Source organism: Rosa rugosa, chromosome 6 (genome assembly GCF_958449725.1).
Source record: "Rosa rugosa chromosome 6, drRosRugo1.1, whole genome shotgun sequence".
Lineage (NCBI taxonomy): Eukaryota > Viridiplantae > Streptophyta > Magnoliopsida > Rosales > Rosaceae > Rosa > Rosa rugosa.
Genome location: NC_084825.1, coordinates 51,139,354 through 51,157,904, shown reverse-complemented (window position 1 = coordinate 51,157,904; position 18,551 = coordinate 51,139,354). Strand labels below are relative to the sequence as shown.

General features: G+C 35.8%; 3 protein-coding genes across 4 annotated transcripts; 2 read left to right on the top strand and 1 right to left on the bottom strand.

Moving 5' to 3' along the window:
- The first annotated feature begins 3,156 nt into the window (after positions 1-3,156).
- LOC133716975 (putative F-box protein At3g25750) lies at positions 3,157-4,179 on the top strand. The gene has a single exon (XM_062143600.1). It carries the CDS (start codon positions 3,157-3,159, stop codon positions 4,177-4,179), a length of 1,023 nt encoding a protein of 340 aa, XP_061999584.1.
- Positions 4,180-11,169: 6,990 nt separating this feature from the next.
- LOC133717391 (CEN-like protein 1) lies at positions 11,170-12,588 on the top strand. Its single transcript, XM_062144095.1, has 4 exons — positions 11,170-11,560; positions 11,692-11,753; positions 11,843-11,883; positions 11,993-12,588. The coding sequence occupies exons 1-4, from the start codon at positions 11,360-11,362 to the stop codon at positions 12,211-12,213; spliced, it is 525 nt and encodes a 174-aa protein (XP_062000079.1). The 5' UTR covers positions 11,170-11,359; the 3' UTR covers positions 12,214-12,588.
- A 528-nt stretch (positions 12,589-13,116) lies between these two features.
- On the bottom strand, positions 13,117-17,565 carry LOC133715244 (E3 ubiquitin-protein ligase XBAT33). 2 transcript variants are annotated; one of them, XM_062141662.1, is made up of 10 exons: positions 17,070-17,565; positions 16,907-16,966; positions 16,505-16,576; positions 16,219-16,403; positions 15,696-15,856; positions 15,546-15,604; positions 15,413-15,459; positions 15,195-15,338; positions 14,533-14,624; positions 13,117-13,949 (listed from the first exon to the last, which is right to left on the bottom strand). In XM_062141662.1, the coding sequence occupies exons 1-10, from the start codon at positions 17,244-17,246 to the stop codon at positions 13,414-13,416; spliced, it is 1,533 nt and encodes a 510-aa protein (XP_061997646.1). In that variant the 5' UTR covers positions 17,247-17,565; the 3' UTR covers positions 13,117-13,413. The 2 variants fall into 2 exon arrangements, with proteins under 2 accessions (XP_061997646.1, XP_061997647.1); XM_062141663.1 differs by having other exon boundaries at positions 16,505-16,572; positions 17,070-17,140.
- Positions 17,566-18,551: the final 986 nt, after the last annotated feature.

The following is an 18,551-nucleotide window of genomic DNA, read 5'->3' as shown; positions in this document are numbered from 1 at the left end:
TGGGTATAAAAATTCAGAGCGGCCCATATGTTGGGTACTGTTTGTATTTTTTTCCCTATTAGCTTCTCGGTTTGTTTCTTAGCTTACAGAGCATGCGCTTGAGATGGACATAGAGATTTGATGAGACCTGAAAGTAGTAAAGTTGGGGAGGGCCATTGCCTGTGCTGTCCCTTTCACCAGGAAGCAGAAACAAAACCCATAACATGAACTTTCTCTTTTCTGATGCCCTGAGCCCCTGACACATTTCATTTTCGTCCATAAAAAATTTCCATTTCGGTTATCTAAAATCGTCCTCTTATTCTTTACTTTCAAATTTCAATTTCGTTTTTGGTGGGAGAAATGTCACAAATGTGCATTACCAAGGTTTTCAAAGGCTTTTTAAAGTGTATACCTTGGGCTCAAATCGGGATGAGGAAGTCGAATTTTCCCTAAATGCAACATGAAAGCATTTTGTTGAAAAGACTAACATCTTTATCAGTTAGACATCGTTTATAAAAATGTGTAACTATTTTTCAATAACTCGCGAATTATATGTGTGAAGCTTCGTTTTGTTTCATTACATGAGTAAACACATCATAATGTATGTAGTTGCTAACAACTCTTCTGTAGTCTTCCTATAAGTATGAAGGAGCAACACATTGCAAAGCTTAGATCTATAATTTTCCGAAAATTGTTTTATAATCTTCATAATATGGATGAGCAATACATAATCATGAAGTTTACATCTCTATCATCTTCCTTTATTCCCCTTTCAAAACTTTAAATCTATGTGCAATATTGAGACAAACAAACACTTAGATGCATCCTAGGCTACTAGCCCAAAAATGAAGAAAAAGAATAAACTTTTTGGTTGTTTGCTCAGGGAAAGCTGCTAAAGCTTATAGCTAGAGCCATTAGAGGTATACCTATTCCCTTGTCCTCATGTAACCCCTTTTTCAGTTTTTCCTCATGAAAATTATTGGACTAGTAATGTCAGTACCACACTGTACCGTCAACTGAGCTCCAATGGTGGCCCATCCCATCTTCATTGGTGTACTTCATTGCAGATCTGCTACAGAAAGTAACAACCAGAGACCTACTTACGAATAGAAATGCCTTCTGGGTTTGGGACCAAAAATTTAAAACACCCAGAAGCCACCACATGTTCTTGTTCATTATTTCTCTTTGAAACTTGTGATACTTATTTTTCAATTATTTTGTGCTGCAGAGAAGCTGAGTAGCAGATTACATCATATATAATTATATATCCATAATTTCATATATATGAAAATTAAAAGCTTTGTAATATAGGGTGTTGTATAGTGCTCACAAATATTAAAATTCTTGAATCGAGAATCAATTGAATTAGTTAATTTTGTTAGACTTACGAGTCTACAATGGCTAATCTAAAACTCTCACTGCGGAATTTGAACACTCCAAAAAAAGTATAAGACTTAAGCTGGTAATAGTACGGGGTTTGACCAAAACACACGGGATGCCACCACATAATGAAATTATGCTGAAACTTATTTTTCAATTATTGTTTGCATAAATGCTGAGTAGCACTAGCACAAGACAGATTATATTATACATGAAAATTGAAAGCCTAGTAATAGTTGCAAATTCACAGCTGGGGACCTGGGGTTGCTTAAGAAAGCATAGAAGGCATTAATAACTGAAAGACAGGTTTTGGGGATTGTAATCGGAACAGTGATGGGTAAAATTACGTGCACGCTTATTAGTTTTGGGGAAATTTCAGAGAGCCCCGTTTGGGAGTCTGTGAAAGTAGAAATGCCAGAAATGGAGGATTGAGAAAGATTTGTGAAGTGACCTTGCTTGGAGAAAGTAACTAAATGGATTTTACCAAAACAAAAGTTACCACTCTGAGTAGTGCTAGTGCTTCTGATGCTCTTCGTCATAAGCAATGATACAGTTCGGCATGGCGTTTTGGATTGGGCATCTTTTGGGGTGAGTACTGTGAAGAAGTTAGTACTGGCAGTAGCAAAGTGATACGTATGCAAGAAGACCAGAGATTCTCTGCTCTCTTTTTTTTTGTTTCGGGGTGGTGGGTGATGGATATTTCATTGATGATTGCTTTGAATTTTCTCTTTTTCTTGTGTTTTGGAAGACACTACCAACTTGTTGTGGTTAGGGTTTAGGAAAATTGATTATTGTGTAACCCCTGCACCCAAATTTTAATCTCGAAAGCCTTGTTTTGGTGTCAAATACAGAGCGAGTGAAGGAATTCCAAATGCGAGTGTGATTAAGAATGGTTTTCGTATTTGACTTATGTATCTGATCATCTTCTTGTGTGGAAACTAATAAAATTCTCACACAATAGTTTCAAAAAGTTATTATGTGATTGGAAAGTTATAAGCAGATTCTATAATGATAATCACCTTGGTTTGTGGAGAATAGCTATTACACCACTTTTTTTTTTTTTTTAAAACCCCGTAGCCTATCCACCCTTACATATGCCAGTGAGAATCGAACCCATGAACCTTCACAATTCACCGGCAGCTATTACACCACTTTAATAGTCAATATTATCAACATTTTCCTTGATAAGTTTTCTTGTAATTAATTAGTAGTCTCATTAAAATTTAATGTTTTGTTTTAAAAATCGAAACTACTAAATAGTATTATTTAAAGTTAGCCCGCATAAGAGTTCACCTAATGTTTCTCATCAAGATTAGTTGATTATATTGTATCTTCTCAAGTTTGTGCATCGCACAAAATTATCAAGTTGGGCATTGTGGTGCTCTTGTTGATGAAAGAGACCAAGATGGGCAATGAAGAGTAGCAAAACCAAGAAGATTAAAACACTGCTTCACTATCACCTCTGCAATGGTATTCAGTTCAGAAAAGGAAAAAAGAATATTCAATTGATCAGTTTCCAAATTCTTATTGGAGACGTACAATTTAGTTTTCCTATTTGGTCCATGAGTTGCAAATATAATATGTATTAATTAGGATATTTCCTTATTATGCAGGATTTTATGTATAGTTATTATCTGATTCCAAGTAGGCTAGGGAACTTCGTCTATTATCTATAATCTATAACTAGAAGGAGGGAGGATTTCTTTGACATCTATCCCTAAACTTCAAGATTGAGAAGAAAGTTGTGCTCGTCCTTGATAAAACTTATTCGATCAATCTTCTTCTAGGTTTCAAATTATGGGATTATCAGATTGGACAGAACTGCCTAAGAACCTATTGGATTTAGTTTTACAAAGATTACAGTTACCATCAGATTATGTGCGGTTTAGTGCTGTTTGTATGTCGTGGAACTCAGTAGCAAAGGATAATTTAAGAAGACATACTAGGTTAACTGGTCCTCCAATGCTCCTGACTTATACGGGCAAAGAAGAGACATGGAATTTATGTGACATGAGGAATCAGAAGGTTCTTGATTTCCAATTGAAATTACCAAACACAAGGTTTTGTGGGTTTTCTATGGGATGGTTGATAACTATCGATGAGAATTTCATAGTAACCCTTATAGAGCCGTTCTCAAAAGTTACAGGGAGGGGAGAGAGAAAAAATTCAGTGGTTAGCCTTCCACGACTAAACCCTCCTGGGATTAATGAAGGAATTAGGACTGTATTATGGGATAAGATCTATGATTTTTTTGTCTTCAAGGCTATAATTTCTACAGACCCAATATCAAATGCAAATGGTTGCATCATTGTGGTCACATACGAGGATTCGACGCGGTTAGCTTTTATTAGACTCGATAAAGACACAAAATGGACTTATATTGATTCAAATATTTGCAATATTACAGATGTTGTTTATATTGAAGATAAATTATATGCCGTTGATGTTACGAACCGACTTTTTTCGTTTGACATTACTACTAGTCAATTCAACTTCACACTGGTTGCAGAAGGTTTTAATCGACCGGGAGGGTTCTTTAAGACATATCTAGTGGAGTCAAGTAATCACAAAGAACTATTGATGGTTCATAGGTATATGCGTTATCTTCGCCGACGACATCAGCCACGTTTGACAAAAAAGTTTAAAGTTTTCAAATTTGACGCCGACAATCATAAGTGGGCCGAGATAAACACTTTGGGTGATGTTTCGCTCTTTGTGGGGGACTCTGTAATGTCTGTGATGGCTTCAAATTTCATCGGTTGTCTACCGAATTGCATATATTTTATACATGATTGGGATCGTTCGATTCATCGTCGATGACATCGTGACTATGGTGTGTATGACATGACATATCAAGACATATATAATTTCGAAGATGCATCAACCCCAATCAAGATGAGCAATCGTACACCAATGTGGACTATGGCAAAAATTAAATTGTAAAACGATGGAGAAAATAAACTTTTTTACGTTTGTTTATCAACCAAAGAAGCAATGATAACCCAATTTGTTTAGAAAAAAGATGATTTGCATGATTATATTCATAATGAAATCGAAATAAATCGCTATACTAGTATATATAGATTTCTAATAAAATTCAAGTATGTAACCTAATTTTGATACACTAACTCTTAACGCTTACAACAATTTTGAAACGGTATATAGATTTTCAAGGTGAGATATATTCTTGTTTTCTATAGAAACCATATTCTTAACGAGTTTCTCTACTTGTTTTGCATTGATAAATTAATTAGTATCTAAATACACTGAATTATTTTGTAATGAGTATCTCCTTCGACAAAAATAGAACTTGCAATTTTTAATAGTATTCTAGTTTATCAAAGTAGGGTTACTCACTTGATAATAGTCCCTTTTTTTTTTCTTTTTTTTTGAGAATAAGTAAGATAATAGTCCCTATTATCTATTGCATGAGGAATACTTTTTATGCTTCTTACATTTACTAAAGAGATATCCTTAACAAGCTTTCATTTCTATTTTCCACTGTTTAATGAATTAGCCCCTAAATTTATAATTACTTAATTAGTATCGTGTGGTTGGTCCATTTGATAAAGGAAATATTTAATGATTGACTTTATAAAGTAAAGATATGATTTGCTCGTGTTGTTGAGATTTGAGAACCACAAGTACAATTGACTAGAAAATAAAGAATTGGACCCCGATTACATGTTCTTTAGGTCTCGAGGCACATTTCAGCACGTGCATGCTACATTATCATGCTACAAATGTTAAATGATGTAAACTGTCACATAAATTAGGATTTTAAACTCACATGCACAAAAGAACAGCATTTGAGGAGAGCATACATTATTTCATCTTAAAAATATTGGTTTAAATATTTTTCACCATATAAGAGACTCATTAATCTGATTTTTACCTTCACAGTCCTATAATATGGGAGCAGCTACCTGTTGTTGTACAGCCCCACAAGGCCTATATATGAATTTAAGCTGGACTCTACATTATTATGGATATGATCACAGTGAGAACATTAAGCTAATTGAGACCTGAATGAGGTTTAAGTGCAAACCTTTGACAACTCTAAAAGTAAGAACTAAGAAGGTAAACAAAGAGGAAAATTACCTCGAGAAACTTTCCAATAAGGGACGTGCTATGGAGATAGCAGCCACAGATAGACCCAAGGCCTCTGTTCTCCATCCAAAACCCAAAAGAAATTCATAGAAATTGACATAAACCCAACAAAAGTTGAATCATACAATTCAGAAAATGAATTTATCTTCTTACAATCTGTGCTAGGGTAGGTGAAACAGAACCAGCAAAATGAGTTGTATATTTAATTTGGAACTCTCTATTTATATAAAGGTCGGAGAGAATTGTATGCACCGACAGTGCACTGTCGGTTATTTTAATCTCTAAAAAAATAACAGCTACTCATCTAATCCACTCATTTATATATTTTAATATCAAAAAAATTACATCCATTCATATTGGAAGTACCCATGCACTGATAGTGCATGGAATACACTCCCTTGTCTCTATGTTATTACATAGATGGTCTCATGGATGTAAATAGACCTTGCTAAAACATTTTGGATTCGGTGAACAAGTATTTAGTTTTCATCACAGTTTGAATAATGAACATTGATGATGATCATTTATGAACAAGATAATGCACAATACAATGTCAAACTTCAATTCCTCTTAATTTCTAGTAAGGAGAGGGCTGACCCGATAGCAAGGAGAATAACCAAACACACTCATTTTGTAAATTGAAAGATCATAGAGAGCTTCGTTTAGCGCTGAAGTAGCGTACATTGCAAACAATATTTTGATGTTAGATACGTATCCAACTAAATCGCAAATACTATCGAACCCTAGCTTATAGAAATAAATGTACACATGATCCATCAAGGTAAAGCCGTAAAGGAGAAGGGGTTTAGACCAATAAATTCATGAAATTACTTATTGATTGAAGCTTATGTTTGGACCAACATAATCCTAATTATCTATCTATTCTCTATCATGTCTTGAAAGGGTTCAAGTAAACCAATCTCTATATACTGATCCAAACTCCAAATTTTATAGACATGAAGATGAACACTTATAAGCACGATGAAATTTAATTTCGCTGAAGTGACGTAGAAAAATGTGTTCAAACCCTGGTCAACTTTGATCAAATTCTTCATCTAGCATATGACTTACCAAGTTACCATTTATATGTGATTTATATGTGCATGTAACATTGAAGAGAATAGAGAGCTTGGCAAAAGCAAGAATGGAAGAACGTACACCATTAACGTACATTAAACCGCATAAAGAGATGCTGGCTAGAAGAGGAGAAACAACAATCATCAAATGATTCAAATCATAACATTAACATTAACATTAATCTGAACAACATTATCAAATCATATCTTACTTGATAAAATCAATCATTAACATTTAACCATGTTTCTTTGATCAAATGGACAACCATATGCAGGTATGGATTTCTGCTCTAACTCGAATGGGAAGGAGCTGCTTATTGTTTAATTGTTCTAGCTAGGGTTTAAGCATGTGTAAGGGTGATTTAGTTTCTATGAGTCTTCTATGACGTTTCTAGTTCCTTCATTGTATCACAATTGCGTGATTAGCATGCAAGAGAGGACTAGTTGAATGATTTCTTTCCATAGGAGGCGAAGCCTTGTCATTCTTGGATAGGCTTCCTTAATTGTGAGCTTCCCAATGATGTTAATTAGTTTCCTTTAGCTTGGATAGGTTTTACCGGATTTTCTTGTCGGAATTCTTATGTAAGTTTTGTAAGCTATGTCCAATTAGCTGTTGATTATTGAATAACAATCAACTTCTGTTCAAAAAATGGACAACCATACGATACTATTTGCAAATTTAGGTGCTAATTCATTAAACAATAGAAAATAGAAAGGAAAACTCGTTAAGGGCAAAATTACTTTTATATCTTTAGTAAAATGTATGAAGCATATAAAAAAAAAATTCCTCATGCAATAGATAATAGGGAGAAGTGAGTTCCTAGCTACCTTCTTCATTGCCCTACTTTTATAACTACAATAGTATTTTTAGAAATTGCAAATTCTAATTTTGTCAAAGGAGATACTCATTAGAATATAATTTGAGTGCCTTTTTAGGTGCTAATTAACTAATCAATGCAAAACGAGAAGAGAAACTTGTTAGAGTACTGTTTTTATAAAAAATAAGAATATATCTCACCTAAAAAATCTACATACATAATATTTTAAAGTTGTTGTAAGTGTTACAGTTAATGCATGAAGTTATGTTACAGGGTTGAATTTTATTAAGAATAGATGTATGTACGTACTAGTCTAGTCATTGATTTTAATTTAACTATGAATGTAGTCATGCAAAACATCTTTCTTCAAAACAAAGTGGGTTATTGCTGCTTCTTTTGGTTGCCCTGGAACTACAACAGACATTTGCGGAAAGAAGAGGGAAATAACTAACTATGAAGAAATAAATAAATGTCTTCTATGAGTAATGGAATAAGAGGTTCTATGGGTAATGAAATAAAGGAGTTACAAGACCTTGCTAGGTTATCATTCTAGTATGTAAGACAGTAAGAGGTTCTACGAGAAATGAAATAAGCATTCTTTTATGACCCTTGTATCATTTGGACACATATAATTAATTGATTTAACCTTAGAAAAATGATGGTCAAGTTAAATTGTTTTCGATTATTGCCTCTAGATTCCAACGTTTAGTTGTTTAAGAAAAGTAAGATTTAATTTGTATGTAACAAACTTACATCACTCGTATATACTATATAGATATGAAATAGAATTTATCACTAGGACAGATTCTTTTACATGATTGGACTGGACATGGGGGTATTGGGCTTTGTAAATGTGAAAAAAAAAAAAAAAGATAGCCCGGACTACTAATATCATTAAGACGAGCCCAACAATTAAAAAGCACGGGACCAGTGACGACCCTGCTCCACCAATCTCGGGCCCAGTTTCTGAGCAATGTTACTGGCCCATTGCTTCTTATTATAAACTTGCAGAGCTTCTGTCAAAAGCTTCTCACCCTTAAATTATGATTTTCAAACAATTCTATAACTAATGGAATTCAAAAATCTTAACCTGCATTCTCTTTTTTATTTTTCTGGTTTTCCAGCTTTTAAAAATTATAAAATAGGTCGGATTTTTTAGTTCCCTCAGTTCTAGAATTATTTAAAAATTATGATTTACGGGTGAGAAGATTTTGGTGAAAAGATAAGAACATGTGTTTTTGGCCAAAAAATCTTGTGTTATAGTCCATAATTTTGAGTAGAAAATCAAGGTCTCAGGAATTTTTTTTTTTATTTTTTAATTTTAAGGTTGGTTCTCATGGGGTTGAAAAAGCATGCAACATTTTTTTGGTGCCTTTAACCTCATTTGCATAGACGTAGACATGGGCATCGTTAACCTCACTAGATAAGGGCATCGCTCCACTCGTTTGCATGAGCCAGGGGTATGCCCGCTGTTGGCCTCAATTGCATGAGTGCTGCATGCCGTGCCCTCTATTACCCTTGCTTGATATGACCTCCGTTGGCCTGACTAACATGGACGCTGCCATGCTCATTGTTTGCCCGCGCTTGCATGGGCGTGGTAATATTTAGTCTCGCTTAGATAAAATACAACAATTCTGGTAAGTGTAAGCAAGATCAAGCGAACACCAAGTGTAGGCAAGTTCAAGCAAACACAAGTTGTTGGCAGCGAGCACCAAGTATCTGTAAGATCAAGCCAACACCAAATTTGGACAAGATCAAGCAACACTAAGTGCGGATAAATTTAAGCAAATACCAAGTTATTGAAAGTTGAATCGAGAGAAACAACCTTTGACCTAAGTTGGAAGTTAAAGGCACTAAGATCATTAAGGTGGAGTCCTCCATTCTATATAAGAAATCGTTATATAATATTATAAAATCAATTTGCTTCTTTATAGACATAAAAAATGATTGCTTCAATGAGGTTGCAATTTGAATAGAATTATTGTTTTCAGCCTCGAACATATATATTGCAAGCACCATGAACACCATTAATTCATTGTTTGCTCCACAACCTTGGTTGTTAGAAAGGCCATGTTTAGGGTTTGAAAATCCGACAAAACTCACTATTGACAGAATCACGTTTAATAAATTTCCCAAAAAATTAAACCACAAATGCACAGCACAACAAGATGGAGCAATGGGATGATGACATTCTATTTCAGTTCTATTATATTCTCTATTAATTGGGTACCATGCATTTCATTCACTCAAGGTCTACGCAAACGACACGTTGCCGATTGGACTAGAAATCTACCAATAGGTTCGCCAACGTGTCGAACTTAGAAGAAAAGAGACACAAAATCTTGCCCCATTTATGCTGATGATTGGGAAATTGAAGTGAATTAATGAGTGACAGTCAAGGCATCGAAAGCTTCTAGTAACTAGTACAAATTAATGTTGGAAATGGCAGACAGTTCAAATCAAATGAGGTGTCAAGTATGGAGGGGTTCTTACATTCATTCACTCTAGCTACTCCTTCATGCAAGTGGGTGCTTCCTCCAAATTCCTTTGTTCTTTAACTTTAACTTGAAACTTGGCATTGTTAACTCTTAATAATTTCATAAGTTTAGAGGGAGAATTTATAGAGGATTTTTTTAAAAATTTGAAATGTGAGGATATTTATATTTCTAGCAGGTAGTTTAATTATAAATGCTATTCATTTTCTAATTATATATACATATATGAATTCTACAAAAATTTAGCTAAATCAGAAAATGTTTAACCATTTGATTAACACAATTAATGTTCGCTTTAATTTTATCTAAATGACTATATTTGTTTACACAATTTTAAATGATCAAATAATCAATGAATTTGGTTAATTTATGTTAATATATAACCTAATCAATGATTTCAACCGTTGATTGATTAGGTTATATATTAACATAAATTAATAAAAAAATTCAAGTTCTTAAAGTAAGGAGGTCCTCTCTAAAATGGCCTCTATATAAGTTCATATATAACTAAGGAGCAGCTATAGCTATAGTTCTGATCTTTATGAGTATACGGTTGGCTGCCTCAGATTCTATTCGATTATGAACATTTTTGGCCTTCAAATTAACAAACAATAAACATGTTTCGAAGTTTGGGGTTGTGCATTTAAACACCACTTTAAGTCTAATCCTATACCTAATTAAGGACTGACAAGTGCATATAATTTGTAAAACACGAAAAAGCCTAGGGTCTCAAGGAATAACAGCAATTTGAGTACTTCACCTTTTGAAAAAACTCTATGATTCCTCATTACCAAAAGAAGCAAGAAGTATATCAAATCCTTTTGATCATAACTTACTCAAAATTCTTCTTCTTCTAGAGGTGCTGTTTATTATCTGTAGCTGTATGGCACAATTTTCAGAAGAATATATTTCCATCTTCTTGCTGTCTCAATAAATCTCAAAACTTCTTCAGTATAACACACACATAGATAGTGTTCTGTTGATTCTCCGAGCTTTGATCATGGGCATGCAGAAGAAAAAAAAAACACCTGTAGATTAAAAAGCTGAATTCCCATTTGCTCAAGATATAGTTTAATATATATCAAAATAGGAAAAAGCTATATATTCCTCATTCTCATTAACCCAATAAGCAATGACATTAGATTCTTATATCTGCAAGAATTGACAAACATTATACTGTCTTTTGTTTTTGCTGGTCAGAAATCTTTGTGCTTTTCAGACTGGCCGGGATATCTGATAATTGGGACAAGCTCAACAAATTCTCATCATACATGTCATTGCCCCAAGTATACAACCCTCAATATTCTTTGAGATTGTAAGAGCCAATTAAGCTTTTGGACTCTTAAACAGTATTGTACGTCCTTAATTTGCTAGCTTTCTTGTGCCTATATAAGTCAACATTCTCAGACCTAGTATTACACATTTACACCAACACAAAACACACATTCATCTTCTGCTAGTTGCTTATATCTCTTTCTGAAACTACTCCACTACTTCATTGATGTCGAGGATGATGGAGACCCTAACTCTTGGAAGAGTGGTAGGAGAGGTTGTGGACATGTTCACCCCAACTGTGAAAATGGATGTAATTTACAGTAGCAACAAACAAGTTTCTAATGGCCATGAGCTCATGCCTTCTGTCATTACTGCTAAGCCTCGCGTCGACATCGGAGGTGAAGATATGAGGGCTGCTTATACATTAGTAAGTTCTATCATAGCTTCACTTCATAGTTAATAGTACGTCTAGCTAATATCTATATTCATTATCTAGCTGTTGGGTAATAACTTTGTTATGTATTTGGTTTTCTGAATTGTGGTGATCAACACTTGAAGGTTATGACAGATCCTGATTTCCCAAGCCCCAGTGATCCATACTTGAGAGAACATCTCCACTGGTTTGTATTCATCATCCAACAAAGTCATTACTCTCTCTTTTTCATTAATCGATAAAAGTCCTGAAGTAATTTTTATTTACTAATCTCAGGTTGGTGACAGATATTCCTGGTACCACTGATGTCTCCTTTGGTAAGATTATGTACATTATAACAGTAACGAAGATCGATCGGTTAGGGTTTTTCATATGTAACCTTCAAACTTAAGTAACCAATCTGTATGCAATCAATTTCATGAGCAGGAAGAGAAGTTGTGGAGTATGAAACTCCGAAACCGGTGCTGGGGATTCACCGTTTCGTGTTTCTGCTGTTCAAGCAGGCCAGAGGAAGACAGACGGTGAGAGTTCCGGCGTCACAGGACAACTTCAACACAAGACAATTTTCACAAGAGAATGGTCTTGGCCTGCCTGTGGCTGCTGTCTACTTCAATGCACAAAGAGAAACTGCTGCCAGAAGAAGATGAGTAATTGACTAGCTCAGACACATCAATAAGGGAAAACGTACTAATTCAATTCCGATAATAACATAAGGAGCTCAGGGGGCTACGTTTGGGGGGCTTTCCGGCATGTACTGTACTAATGCTATCATTTACGTAGGTAACTGTTTGTGTGTTTACTAGCAGCTAGGGTTTGAGTGTGTGTACGTTTGTCCAGTATCGTTTATTCGTTTTTTGTTCTGAGCTTTTAGCTCTTGTTGAATAAGATATTGGTTTTGCAACTTTTTGCATGGTAAAAGTAGTCATGTATAAGCTTTGCTACTAGGCAGTAACACAGCTACGTGTCGTTCGGTTATTTGTCATTTGAAGTAGCTTATTATTATTTTTTTTATTACAGTCATTTTCAACGGTTAATGTTAATCCATGAATGTAGATTAATTTGGTTTTTTGAGGCTCATAAAGTTCATTTGGGATGTTTAGAAGATCCAGTTCACGAGTCTGGAATCAAAATCTGAATTCTTAGTTTTTCAATTTCGTCAAATTAAGAATGCACAAATAAAACGAATTCTTCGGACCACCTTCATTTTTAATTTCTTTAGCTAAAGAGTCTTTGAAAATACCTTTGCTCACTCAAACACTGTTCTATAGCAAAGTTTCGACATGCTGTACATGAACCATGCAAAGAAACAAAATTTGTTTGTGGTTCCTAATCATCATGTACCGTTAGAATATCGAGTTATCCACTCATGAATATGACACATTTGATTTTTGAACTAAACTAAGGATGTAGAGAAACTCAGAAAAGCCGCTTTACATTATGAATAAAGTTTCTGGTGTTTGATCCTGGGAAAATGCATGACAGAAGTCTATTCATTCTTTTTGCCGGGGAAAACGAAAGGCAGTCTGAGAAATTTGAAAGCAAGAATAATATAGTGAAAAGAGATTCTCTTTCTTTCTTTCTTTTACACAATTACAACCAATGTATAATCCCACCACCCAAATTTTACAGCCCTCTTAAATAACATACGAGCAATCTGGAACTGGAAGGGTGATGACAGTTCCCACACCCAAATTCCACCATGCCAGCCACCTGAACTAAAACACCGGAAGCAAACACGGGCTTGCATACAACAGAAGGATCTCAAACATACAGGCAACACTGCTGCGAATCAAAATTTCCTTTTTACTGGCACATGAGAAGTTTTGGTGCAATCACAACTGAACTCGTCAAGCGTTTATCTCAGCATTGCACTGATGCTCCCTGCTGCAGCTTCTTCTGCTCCAGAACATGTTTGAACAGCTTGTTTTTTCAAGTCTTGGCCCTTCCATTTTACTCTGGTCTGTTGACGTCGCTTGTGAACCGGGAAATTCATCTTGAGTTTCTGCATTCCGGGATTCAAATGGTGGGCATGGACCATCATTGCAAGTGCACAATGGAATGGCAACGGAAGGAAATGGACTACAAGTGACCGGGCAGAGTAGTTCTGAAGAAACTGAAGCTACACGGTTCTTTTTTATCTCTGGAGCACAAGCTGGGGATTCACGGTGAGGGTCACGATGAAGCATGCATGGGGTACAGAGGCCGAGTGACATGGGTATTTTGTTTTCCTTTGCTGGGGAACCAGGCAACTTTACAAACGAGATGATTCCATGCCTACAAAAAGGGCATGGAATGGACCCTGGTGGGCCTACCATTTCTGCAGGGATGTTGCTTGTTGAGCAGAGATAGAGTGCGCATCTAACACAAAGCTCATGCTTACATCCTAAAAGCACAAGTAATACAAGTTAAACTAGTAAAGACATAACTTACATACTAGAATCTAATAACTTTGTTCGAGTGATATTTTTAACGGTGATAAATGGAACAATTAGGTGCTATCACTGCTATGACCGTCTCAAATATCATAAAAGAGATCACTGTGTTCTATATCATTATGTGTCGTGAGATTAAAAATTGGAATTTGGGATGTCAACTTGTCTGCATAAGTGCATATATATAGAAATTGTTGGTTGACTAACTTACCCCCGTAGACAATTCGATCTTTTGACAGTATTAAAGAGAAATAGACAAACAACTCCAATGTAGAGCTGCATTGTATATCAGAATTTATTCTCATAGTAACCACAGAGGACTTGCTCTCTAGGCTAATGAACTAATTGGAAGTACTTCCACATACAACTGCTAAGGACCTCACTAAAGGATGATTAGGCAAGTGACTACACAGCTATACGACAGCATGAACCGAGTATTCACGTAGATCGTGGCGAAAGGTAATGTGGAAAGATACGAGGAAAATAATGATTAACATGTAAAGAACCACAAAGAGAGGCATAGATGGGACAAACCTTCTGCAGCAACAAAACATGCTCTTTCCAGGCAGACAGCACAAGTATCAGCCTCATCGGTTGAGGATGTTCCAGACTTGAATCCACACTCTCTGCAGTAAGATCCAATACTTAAGTCTATATGGTGACTATAATTAAGAATTTGTGTGTGTGTGTGGAGTGTCTATGCATGTGATCGTTATGGTGAAAGTTTAGACACCAAGCACTAGACATCAACCTAAATTATAAACTTCTTCAAAAAGAAGGAGCACTATTTTATATTTAAAGCATCTATCAAAGTCAGAAATGGAACACTGGGTGCATGGTTTGACAACCTACAACCAATGTCCAAAAGCTGTCATCTTGTAGATTAATTCAGGACTGAGCGCTCATGAAGATTCAAAGAAAAAAGTTCAAACTCTTTCAAGATTATTTCATAATAAACAACAGCAATACCCCAACCATTAAACCCTCTTTTTTCTCCTAGGATTTGCTGATCCCTTTGCTGATTGTATGCTGAAATCTATATTTGTGTACTCATTTACTTTTAATGAACTTAATCTTAACATACTTGACTTTGTATTCATTTGAAAGAGACCAGACAATATCCTACAGCAATAAGATAAGGCACTCACACTTTCGATACGATTCACATCAAGAGGTGGACTGTATTTAAAAGTTACCTTGCTACGTTCAGTATGCTCATGAGAGGCAGTGATAGGTAATTAGAAAGGGGGAATGCCGGTATTATTGTGTCGGAATTGGGTGCTAGCAGCGGTTCAAGCCAGTGGCGCCCCCACATTCTGGCAACATCAAGAGGAAGCCACCTGAAAGAATATACCTCATGTTAATCATGACAATAGTAACTGAATACCAATTTTAAATGCCAGAAGACTCGTACCCATTGCAATTTAAAGTCATCTTGCTAGCACCTCTTGCAAGGAGGATCTGCACAAATATGGAAGCCATTGTTTTAAATCCGAGAGAGAAAATATTATTCTAAAGGCCATGAAAGAAATATATATATCTCTTGCCTGACAGCATTTTAAGTTACCCCCACAAGCAGCGTAGTGCAATGGAGAACTTCCGGCTCCTACAAAATTAAACTTTCACTTAAGTCCAAAGCAGGATGATAAAGCAACATTCCATCGGGTTAGGTACTAATAACTAAACAGCAACCAGACCTATTAAATCCATAGACGTTCCATAATGAAATGTAACAGCTGCCACATTTGCATGAAGATCAAGTAGGAGCTGTACGCAATCAAAATACCCATTCAATGCAGCCATATGAAGAGCGGTAATGCCACAATCTGCTGGCTTATTTACAAACTTGGACAGAGCACTGCACTGGAATAGATTGAATAAATAGCAAGAAAGAGATGTATATATCAATTGATTTTGGAACCTAAAGTCACCAAAACTTAACCTAACTGACAATGGGCTTGTCCGAAAGCTACATAAACTGTAAATATCTCAATGATAATACCTAATTTGCATGGGCCAAGATTGGTTTAAACCTACTTACCTACTGCATTGAATATTTCATGCTGAGACAGAATTTGGTGAATTAGCCTCTGTGAATCATCAAAATTGAAAAGTACTCCCATTTCATTACCTTTTTTCCATTTGTGTTACAATCTAGGAAGAATTTAGATGTATTTTATTTACTCTGCTAAAGAAAAAAAATAAGAGCCACCCACAAACCTTTGCTCATTTTTACTTGTCGCATTTGCACCGTCACCTCTGTCACTATCTATCTGAGAATTCATAGCTTCATAAGGAACACTTGGAACAAAGTCAGCGACAACAAGTCTTATACATCTTACATGTCCATTTACAGCAGCAAAATGAAGAGCTGTTCTGCCTGTAAGGTAGTCTGCTCTTGTAACCTAGTACCAAGAAGAAGAAAAACTTGAAGATATCAAAACATAACTACTACATACTACTTCCCTAAACAAGATTGAGAAATTCAACCACCGAAGGAACTCACATTGCACCTAAACAGCAGAAGCGTTTGCAAAACTTCCCAATGTCCATATCGACAAGCTTGCATCAAAGCTGTCTACACACAAACCAAATGACTTAATCAGACTCAGAACCACAATAGTGCTGCACACAATGCAAAAGATCCCACAGCTGTATCTTTTCCAAAACTCTGTTCCGATGGTGAAAAAAAAAAGACGGTTATCCCCACAAAGCATCGAAACCAATCTAAACAGGAACCTAATCAAATCCCATCATGATCTTCAATTTTCAATTCCAGAGTCCCAATTTATGCATCAAACCACACAAAGTTCCAATCTTTCTAACTACCCATATCCCAGAATTTACTCAAACAGAGATTGAAATAAACAAACCCACAATTCAATTAGAACAGCACCAAGTATCATACCTGGCCACAGTAATTTCTGGAATTGACATCAGCTCCATTCTCCAGAAGCAACGAAACAATCTAAATCAAACCCAGAAAAGAAGCCAAATCAGAAAAACCAAACAATCATCAATTTCAAATTAGAAGCGAACCCAGAAAAAACAAAAAGAAAACCCAAAACGACCTCGTTGTGGCCTTTAGCGGCGGCGAAATGGAGAGGAGAGTTAAGCCCACCAAAGGTTGAGTACTTAGCAAGGCAAGGGTTGCAATCCAATAACATCTTCGCTTCAATCACATCTCCATCTCTCGCCGCCGATACCAGCCTCTCGCCGGAGGCAGAGCACCCAAATGAATTCCCCATTTTGCCCCTCTCTCTCTCTCTGTAGCCCTTCTCCTCTAATAGTTTTCTATGGAGGAATTCGAAAATGGTAAAGAGGATAATTTAGGTCAACCGCAGAGGAAAATTCTGATACAAAAAGCAGAGTATAGGTGCATTTGAGCTGGTGGGAGGTGACGTGGCAGCTCGGAGGAAGATGGGTTTGACTTTGTGTGATGGGTTCACTGTGGAAGAGAGAGAGACTGGGTCGTCTTCGTCGTCGGTGTTTTTTGTGGTTTTGGGGTTTTTGTTTTGTGTTGCGTTGATTTTGAGGGACGATGACAACGGAGAAGAGAAGAAGAACTGCGGTGGGTCTCGAATGACAAATGTAATCGGTTTTTGTATTTTTCTGTTTTTCTTTTTTTTGGTAGGAAAATAATTCTCGGATATCAAATGAAAAATATTCTAAATCATCACGTTAGAACCGAACACTATCACGTGTCTAATGCGATTGACAGACGGTTACAATACGTATTAGTTGAGGTAACATAATCTAGCGTGACAGAAAATTGTCAACATTCAAATACAACGCAGCGTGTTGCGTCACCTCGTGTGGTGCAGTATCACACAACCACAAAACTTATTTGAAATTTTTATATTTATGTTTGTGATGTAATTATAGACGTATTTTTTTCTTTTTATAAATATTGTGTTAATTAGTATTCAAGTTACACCATGAATCATTTGTAGTTTGATTCAAGCTATGATCAAACAACGAACCAACTCATTTCATTTCGTAACTTTTATACACAATTTTCATCTTATGATTTTATAAACATAAACTTTGTTTTTAATTGTTTCCATTACATTCTCTAAAAAATTACACATTATCGATTTATTCTTGCTAATTCAAAACATAAAAAACAAAATGAAATATTAAGAAGTTTTTTACAGAGCGATGCTAATGTTCAAAACGAAAATCAATAGTGGTGCCATTACCTAAACGCTTTCTCTTTAAACAATCATGTTTCACTAGAAATCCAAAGAAGCAATGAAGATCATGTGCTCCGTAGATCACCATAATCATGTGTACAGCGCCTGACCAAAAGGAAAGTGCTTGCACCAGTTGATGTCTTTTGTTACAAATTGACACGTGTGAGAAACTAACTGGAATATCATCGCTATTGTTAACGAGAAGTAGGATTGCTAACAGTGTGAGCGTTCACACGCAAGGAATTAGGTGAAGTTTGGTGTGCGGTGGGCCTATGGGCCTGCATATGTGGGCCATTGATCGGTAACAGATCAGTCTACAATGGTTTGGTGGAATCATTCTCATCCCTTTCTATTGTT